Source organism: Phyllostomus hastatus, unplaced genomic scaffold (genome assembly GCF_019186645.2).
Source record: "Phyllostomus hastatus isolate PE091 unplaced genomic scaffold, TTU_PhHast_1.1 phas_scaffold_142, whole genome shotgun sequence".
In the NCBI taxonomy this organism is placed as follows: Eukaryota; Metazoa; Chordata; class Mammalia; order Chiroptera; family Phyllostomidae; genus Phyllostomus; species Phyllostomus hastatus.
Window position 1 is genome coordinate 1,035,063 of NW_025334010.1, and position 9,576 is coordinate 1,044,638.

Consider the following 9,576-nt stretch of genomic DNA (forward strand, 5'->3'; position numbering starts at 1 on the left):
ACAGGAGAATTCTACAAAGCATTTAAGGAAGAGCTAACCCCTTATCCTTCACAGACTATTCCAAAAAATCCAAAAAGATGGGAGTCTCCCAAAGCTCTTTTTATGAGGCCAACATCATCCTAATTCCAAAACCAGATAAAGACACAACAAAGAAAGAAAACTTCAGGCCGATATCACTGATGAACATTGACGCTAAAATCGTCAACAAAATACTGGCAAACCTCATCCAACAATACATTAAAAAGATCATACACCATGACCAAGTGGGATTCATTCCAGGGATGCAAGGATGGTACAATATTCACAAATCGGTAAATGTAATACATCACATAAACAAAAGCAAAGACAAAAAACCACATGATCATATCAATAGATGCAGAAAAAGCATTTGAAAAGGTACAGTACCCATTCATGATAAAAACACTTGGCAAAGTGGGAATAGAGGGAGCATTCCTCAACATAATAAAGGCCATATATGAGAGACCTACAGTCAACATCATACTCAATGGGCAAAAATTAAAATCTTTTCCACTAAGATCAGGAACAAGACAAGGCTGGCCACTTTCACCACTTCTATTCAATATAGTACTGGAAGTTTTAGCCACAGCGATCAGACAGGAAAAAGAAATAAAAGGCATCCAAATTGGAAAGGAGGAAACAAAACTGTCACTGTTTGCAGATGATATGATAGTGTATATAGAAAATCCTATAGACTCCACCGAAAAACTGCTTGGCCTAATAAATGAATTTGGCAAAACAGCGGGATACAAAGTCAATATCCAGAAATCAAAGGCATTTCTGTACACCAACAATGAAACAGCAGAAGCAGAAATCAAGGAAAAAATCCCATTTGAAATAGCAAAAAGAAAAATAAAATATCTAGGAATAAACCTAACCAAAGAGGTAAAAGACCTGTATTTAGAAAACTACATAACACTCAGGAAAGAAATCAAGGAAGACACAAAGAAATGGAAACATATACCATGTTCATGGATTGGAAGAATTAATATCATCAAAATGTCCATACTACCCAAAGCAATTTACACATTCAATGCAATTCCTATTAAAGTACCAATGGCATATTTCACAGACATAGAACAAACACTTCAAAAATTTATATGGAATCATAAACGACCCCGAATAGCTGCTGCAATTTTGAGAAAGAAGGGTAAAGTAGGAGGGATCACAATACCTGACACTAAACTATACTACAAGGCCACTGTAATCAAAACAGCCTGGTAATGGTATAAAAACAGGCACATAGACCAATGGAACAGAACAGAGAGCCCAGAAATAAACCCAAGTCTCTATGGTCAATTAATATTTGACAAAGGAGGCAGCAACATAAAATGGAGTAAAAATAGCCTCTTCAAAAAATGGTGTTGGGAGAACTGTACAGCCACGTGCAAAAAAATGAAACTCGAGAACCAACTTACACCTTATACAAAAATAAATTCAAGGTGGATAAAAGACTTAAATATAAAACATGACACCATTAAAGTCCTAGAGGAGAACGTAGGTAGGAAAATCTCAGATATTTCACGCAGAAACTTTTTTACTGACTTGTCCCCTAGAGCAAGGGACATAAAGGAAAGAATAAACAAATTGGACCTCATCAAAATTAAAAGCTTCTGCACAGCTAAAGAAAACAGTATCAAAATTAAAAGAGAACCAACTGTATGAGAAAACATATTTGCCAATGATACCTCAGACAAGGGTCTAATCTCCAAAATATATAAAGAACTTACACGACTACACTCTAAGAAGACAAGGAATCCAATTAAAAAGTGGGCAAAGGACTTGAACAGACACTTCTCCAAGGAGGACATACAGAAAATCTAAAGACACATGAAACGATGTTCAATATCGCTAGCTATCAGAGAGATGCAAATTAAAACCACAATGAGATACCACTTCACACCAGTCAGAATGGCCATCATAAACAAAGCAACAAACAAGTGTTGGAGAGGTTGTAGAGAAAAGGGGTCCCTTGTGCACTGTTGGTGGGACTGCAGACTGGTACAACCACTATGGAAAGCAGTATGGAACTTCCTCAGAAAACTAAAAATGGATCTGCCTTTTGACCCCGTGATTCCACTGCTGGGACTCTATCCTAAGAATACTAAAATAGCAATCCAAAAGAACCTATGCATCCCAATGTTCATAGCAGCACAATTTACAATAGCTAAGTGCTGGATGCCCATCAGTAAATGAATGGATCAAAAAGCTATGGTACATTTACACAGTGGAATTCTATGCAGCAGAAAGAAAGGAGCTCCTACCCTTTGCAACAGCTTGGATGGAGCTGGAAAGCATTATGCTAAGCGAAACAAGCCAGGCAGTGAAAGACAAATACCATATGATCTCACCTTTAACAGGAACCTAAACAACAAAACAAAGAAACAAGCAAAATATAACCAAAGACACCAAAATAGAGGACAGGCTGAAAAGGACCACAGGGGAGAGAAGAGGGAATTTCAGGGGACAATGGGAAGGGTTCACAGGAACAAATTTAAAGGACACATGGACAAAAACTAAGGGGAGGGTGGTTATGGGAGGGAAGTGGGGAGGGTTGGGAGGGTGGACTGGATTGAAGAGTAAAGGGGGAAAACTGTACTTGAACAATGATTAAAATAAAATTAAAAAAAAGAAAACTACAGACCTCTATTGGGGAGTGAACGAGCAGGCTGAGTGAAGGAACAGAATTAACACAGGGTGTGAAGGGGGAAGGCGAGAAGGAGAAACCTGCAGACAGTGTGGGAGCCGTGCTCACTGTTCACAACCTTGGGGGCAAACTGCTGAGCCAGTAGCTAGCCAAGGGCACAGCTGGGCACTGGGTCTCAGAGAAACAACTTGGGCTGTGTGTGGTCCCCAGGAACTTTTGAGTGTTGAGTTGTGAATGATGTAGATGTATAAACTCTCTATATGTTCTCCAGTGTCTTTCACCAGCACTCTCACCCTGGTTAGTCCAGGTCTGTGTCATTTCCCTCATGAGAAGGCATATCCTGACACAGGACATTTTATCAGATGCTGGAGGTGACTAGTAGAGTGTGGCTGGCTCTTCTGCCTTGGTGGCAGATTGACTTTCACTGATTCCTTCTACTTCTCAAACACAGTGGTCGGGGATGGGTGCCACAACTTTATGTGACCTCTGAGGGTGTTACCATAAAGCGTACCTTCTAACCGGCTTTGGGGTGAGGGTGGTCACTTGCTTCCAGAGTCTTTCTCCATCTCACACTGAGAGTGAACAGGGGACTCGATCAGAAGAGTCAGTGTGTGCCCTTCACTTGGGGAGTAGTGATTACTCAGTGCAACTCTCTTTTTTCCCACTAAAATTATCTTTAATATGAAAGTTTTAAACTCATATTTAAGAAAATGATAAAGTGACCAATTATTCCACTTTTACTCAATGAGGTAATTTTACAGTCATTAAAATGATGACTGTATAGATTTTACAGATACATAGGAAAGAGTTATAAAATTTAAAACGAGAATGTGAACCAATAATTTCAAATGCTGCATAATTGCAATTATGGTACATAATATATGAACATAGAAATCTATGACACAAAATATCTTAGTAATAGTTGTAGGGTGGTAAGATGATGACTTTTTATACCTTTTAAAAATTATCTTTCATGCTGTAGGAAAGTTTGGAGATGTCAGATCACTATGTTTTCACCTGAAATAATCTAACCAGTTCTAGCCTGTACACCAACTATACTTAGCAGGATATACTTGAAAATTAAGAAAATAGAAATAAATTCACCTACTACTAAAGTTCATCAGATGTAAGAAAAACTCTTGAATTTCATCTCTGTCTTTATTTTAAACACTATAGCATAAAAGATCATTTTAAAAAGCCACCCAACTCATACTTACCTGTGTGGGCAGCAGAGCTCACTGAATATGAAGATCACATGGGCTCTTATCATAACAGCTAACGTATTTGTCAGTCCCTCACCCAGTGCTGTGCACTACACATCGATAGCACTTAACACAGACCCTCTCCTCCAGCCATCCTAACAATTCCATGCAGAATGTCCCATTATCAGTCTGTGTTATGCGTGCACGTACCAGAAAGTAGCAACTGTCCGACTTTTACTGAGTCGCTGTCACTGCCCAGCCCTCCTTCCCTCTGGTCGTCAACCCTTACGGAGCAGCACCGGTCTCCTCTGCCCCTGTGCACTGTCAGTGTGACGCAGACTGGACCTTAGAGGGAGGGCCTGGGGCTCACAGGGCTGCCTGTGACTAGCTAGCACGTTCCCTTCAAGGTAAGGAATCAGCAAACCTCTCTGTGCATCACAGCTAAACCTCATCTTCCAGATAGTGTTTTTAAAGTAATTCTTGTGTCTGTCCCTGAATGAACTCTCAGTCTGAGTGATATGGAGGTTGTTCTTTATTGATAGACTTGAGACCCCAGCATCTGGTATCCAGCTAACAACTTTTCTTAACCAAATGGGACATTTGGACTATTGATTTATCTTTTTTTGTCCTCACCCAAGGACATGGTTATTGATTTTTTTAGAGAGAGGGGAGGGGAGGCAGAGAGCCAGAGAAACAGAAATGTGAGAAACATCTATTGGTTGCCCCCTGTTTGTGTGCCCACTGGGACCAAACCCCCAACCTAGGTATATATGGGCCCTGAGCAGGAACTGAACCTGGGAACTTTCTGTTTATGGGACAATCCTTCAACCTACTGAGCCAACCAGCCATGGTGGATTATTGCTTTTAGTGACTTCCAATTGCTTGTGTTGTGTAGGTAGGGAGCTCTAAAGCAGACTGGGAGCCTGGAGCAGGGAAAAGGACCTTCCTTCTTCCTGTCTGCCCACTGCTCTTGTCAGCCTTGCCCCAACAGCTCCTGGCAGTGGCAGCAGAGGGCCCCTGCCCAGCCTTAGTCACTCAGAGTCCCAGAACCAGCCTTGTCATTCCTGGCTGGGACCATAAAGCAACTGGGGTGCCCCTTCTCCTCATAGTGTTAATTCTGAACCTGAAGTCCTCTAACCTTCTGGATTCTAATCACCCATCCTCTTCTCTATGCTCTTGATCCCTAGGGAGGGTAGCTTCATGCAGTTCTTCTTCTTTATCTGACAGCTGGGTTTATTCTCTTATAGTTCCCCAGTATCCAGGAAACCATTGTGTTGTATGAAAGTCTCTCTACCATTGTACACTCCAGCATGGTTTCTGTCCCCTGTTGGATTCCCATCTGATTCAAGGAGAAAAATACACAGGATACATGTTCCAGTCAGGTGTTAGATAAAACTCAGCCAAGACTAGAAGATGGGAAAAACCTATGAACCCCAGCTGCCCTGTGTACCACCTGCTCTATTTGGAGGGTTAGTAGGTGGGGAAACTGTGTTCTCCAGCTATAGTGAGTGCAAGGTGTGGTCATTGTGATGTGTGAAGGAGTCCCAGAAATCATTCTAGAGCTTCTAAATGGATGAACATGGGCCCCACAGTGAGTGACGGAATCATCAGCACCACCGTCTTGCCACAAGTGTCCCTTGGAGAACAGCAGAGATGAGTCCCTGTGGAGCTCCTTTCCCCTGGACGGGAGCTGATGGCAGTGTGCCTGGCAGGTCCTTCTCTCTCCCTACACCAAACACTCAGAAGTACATTGAGAGGTGGTGGAGTGGAGCAGAGATGAATCATCTCTTCTTCTTTGGTCACCTATTCTACTAAGAGATGCTTGAGATGGCAATTTCAACACTAAATCACAGATACTTTTCTCTTTATTAGAGTGTTTTTCCTCAACCCAAGTCACATTCAGATGGTCTTCTCATTGTTAGCTGTAAGTCTGTGGTAAGATTCATATGTTGTCCAGTCTTTGTTCACTATTCAATTTCAGACACGCTGTGATGAAAAATCACAGTGCGGAACAGAATTGTTATTGTCTGTCAGTGCCGGGTGTTTGCTATGCGTAGATTTAGCTAATAGGATCATTTAAGTCACCGTGTCATTTAGAGACAGCTAATGTGGATCATTTACTTTGATACATTTAGTATACAATTCCTTGTTTAAATGATAAGCTACATTAGCTGTGTGAGGGACTTTCTTGAAAGTGTTTCCATTGTCCCATGAAATTCAGTCATGTTTTCATGAAATAATGGACCAAATTAACCACAAAAGGGGTTTGTTACAGTAGAGTATCCTGGAGGTTTTATTTTTGAAAGTGAACTTCCATTTGGTGAGTTATTTGAATGTGAGAATTATCATCTTTTGAGTCTTTTTAACAGACTTGTCACTCCAAGCAGGTTCCATAGACCAGCAGATAGGAATTGTCTTGTATGTCCTCAGCCAAGACATGTGGATGAATGTTGAATATGTTTAGCAAATAGTTGTGGGTTTTTGTTTTGTGTGTTAGCTCTGTGCAGCAGATAGGAGGAAGATGAGACGACAGTCACTGGTCCTTGTGCTTTAGTTTATTGTGTCCTTCATCATAGGACACTTTAGAGATAGCACTGCTGTCTTCTTTCACCCCAAGTGTGGTAACAAAGCTGAAACAAAAATGGGTAACACTCTTCTCTACATTTAGGGTCAGTGAGTCGCATAATTGGAAGAGACCTGAGCATTTTTCTTGCTCTATTTCTCCCATAACATGGGAATCCAAATGTCTGAGTTAATGCATTCACTAATATAAAGCTTGGTCCTACTAAAACAACCACTTCTTCTTCCCAAAGGTGATTCTAACTGTTATGGCCTTATTTCTTGCACTAGGATAAAATCATCTCCCATTGTTTCTGCTGTGAACTCTGATTCTTCCTTTGAAGCAGGATGAAACCTTCACACTTTTGCTTATTAAACCTGGCAAACATTAACTTATGGGGAAATTTGAATGGATAATTATTATAGGACTCCAATTATGAGTTTTTGTGAGATTCTTATTTTAGTGAAATTCAGATGGATACTGTACTGAAGAAGGATATGGAGTCAGAGAGACAAGGTAACAGAAGCAGGGGTTTAATTGCTACAAGTCAAACCTCGGAATTCCCACCATGAGACAAGTCCTTCTGTAAAGACTGATAAGCCACAGAAAGTAAAGATTCATGATGAAGAATGTTTTCATGTTAGAGTTAAGCTGTAAAATATGTTAAGGGTACTATGGATATCAGTATCTAGTTAGAGCTTTAGCTCTGGCCTTAAATATTGATAAGTAGTTTTAAATCCCAGGTCATGATCCATCAAGAAATCATCCAACCAGCATTTTACTGGTGAAGTAGAGTAGAAAATAACATAGAAAATAGCAACTAGTCTTGCACATAATAAGGATTCAGCCACATGTGTGTGCATGTATGTGTGTATGGAACTGCACATAAAACATGTATATTATCCACACACATACAGGAATGGAATATAAATATTCATATGGGGATAAATGTGTGATGAGTAATATCCGTTCATGAAACAGCATGATAAGAGTAGAACGTCTGTGGGTACAAAAGTAAAAAGGCAAAGTTCTCTCCCTTAAATCCAGCTCAAGTTGTGGCAGTCTGCCTGCCATTCCCTCAACTTAATTCAAGATGATGCTGCCAGTAGAAATTACAAGGCTAACACATAAATCATCTAATGAAGGCACAAATCTGTGAGATCCCCTCATAGGAGGATCTCCCACAGGCTCCTGGTCCTCCTTCCCACCCTCACGTGCGGGTGCAGACCCAGGCCCACAGCCCCCTCCCCACGGTGGCTGTGTGTGCACTGCGGGTCAGAACTCTCCCAGGCAGGTCTCAAAAGCAGTGGTGCTGCTTGAGGAAGTGTCCACTGTTAGGGAGGCAGTAGGTGTGTTAATGTGTTTTGAACTGTGGTGGAAGTTTGGAAACAAAGTTAAGATTTACTGAACACTGTAATAGAGCACTGACATTTAATTTATCAAGGTGAAAAAAAATTCTGTATCATTTGCAGTGCATAGGATTCACTTAGTAACTGATGAACAGGACAGAAGTGTCACTGAAGATGTTTTGTGTGGAAAGAAACAATGACACACACATCTACCATGTTGAACTCATCCCTCGGCCACTCAGACTTGATGAGCTCTCTCCCTTGTTCTTTCCCAGGAAAATGGGGGGCAACCAGACTTCTGTCACAGAGTTCCTCCTAGTGGGATTCCCGCTCAGTCCAAGGATGCAGCTGCTCCTGTTTGGGCTCTTCTCCCTGTTGTTCGCCTTCACACTGCTAGGAAACGGGGTCATCCTGGGGCTCATCTCACTGGACTCCAAACTGCACACCCCCATGTACTTCTTCCTCTCCCAGCTGGCCACTGTCGACATAGCCTATGCCTGCAACACAGTGCCCCAGATGCTGGTCAACCTCCTGAGCCCAGCCCAGCCCATCTCCTTTGCTGGCTGCCTGACACAGACCTTTCTCTTCTTGACTTTTGCTCTCACTGAATGTCTTCTCCTGATGGTGATGTCCTACGATCGGTACGTGGCCGTCTGCCTGCCCCTTCGGTATTCTACCATCATGAGCTGGAGAGTCTGCATCACCCTGGCAGTGGCTTCCTGGACTTTAGGGTTCCTCCTTGCCCTAGTAGATATGGTGTTACTCTTACCATTGCCCTTCTGTGGTCCCCAGAAAGTGAGTCACTTTTTCTGTGAGATTCTAGCTGTTCTGAAACTTGCCTGTGTGGATACACACTTTAATGAGGTTGTGGTTGTGGCTGTGGCAACATTGGGGCTGGTGGGACCAGTGTCTGCAATTGTGGTCTCCTATGGTCACATTGTGTGGGCGGCCCTGAAGATCCAGTCAGCAGAGGGGCGCTGGAAAGCTTTCTCCACCTGCTCCTCCCACCTCTGTGTGGTGGGGCTCTTTTATGGCACAGCCATTATTATGTATGTTGGACCCCAACATGGGGACCCCCAGGAGCAGAAGAAATACCTCCTCCTGTTTCACAGCCTTTTCAATCCCATGCTGAATCCCCTGATCTACAGTCTGAGGAACAGAGAAGTCAAGGCTGCTCTGAGAAGGAGGTTGGAAAAGGGGAGACCTTTGTGAGAGCCTCCTAGTTAAAAAATAACTGATCTTATGGGAACCTGACAAGTCACCTCACCCAATATGTACACAGGCTACATAGACGTGCTCTGGGCCTAGGGCATCTTTTGGATGTTCTTGAACGGTTCCTGTTACTACCTGGGGGGAAAGCCCATTCTGTTGCCTTCCTCCGAGGATGCTGCACAAGAAATGAGCCCCTCTTCCAGCTCTCTGTGTGGTGCGCACACTTGTAACATGGTCATGAGGGATAATGTGAATAGAGGAAGTCAATTTATATATTCCATAATCAGAACTTGGAGACAAAATTTTATTTTAGAAAACAAGGTATTGGCAGAATATTTAAAATAAAGGAATTGAGACTGATTACATAGCAATATTGAAATATTTTGAATTTAGCAACTGTCATCTTCAAAAACTGCCTCTATATTAAAAATATTTGGTTATTTTCCTGCATATGTCCATGACAGTGATGTTTTCTGAGCCATCAAGAACATAAATTAGGAAGAGCATGAGCCAGGACTTCAAGGGAAAGAGGATGAAGGGTGTCACTCTGATGGAACTAACAACAAGAAGAGAACCCTGGAGGATGTC

At 42.1% G+C, this 9,576-nt stretch overlaps 1 protein-coding gene across 1 annotated transcript; it reads left to right on the forward strand.

The window, feature by feature from the left end:
* The first annotated feature begins 8,055 nt into the window (after positions 1-8,055).
* Positions 8,056-8,988, forward strand: LOC123830978 (olfactory receptor 13-like). Its single transcript, XM_045857599.1, has one exon. It carries the CDS (start codon positions 8,056-8,058, stop codon positions 8,986-8,988), a length of 933 nt encoding a protein of 310 aa, XP_045713555.1.
* The last annotated feature ends 588 nt before the right edge of the window (positions 8,989-9,576 follow it).

What these genes read in the sequence shown, in the direction of transcription:
- LOC123830978 (XM_045857599.1), top strand. Translation starts at nt 8,056, where the DNA reads ATGGGGGGCAACCAGACTTCTGTCACAGAGTTCCTCCTAGTGGGATTC.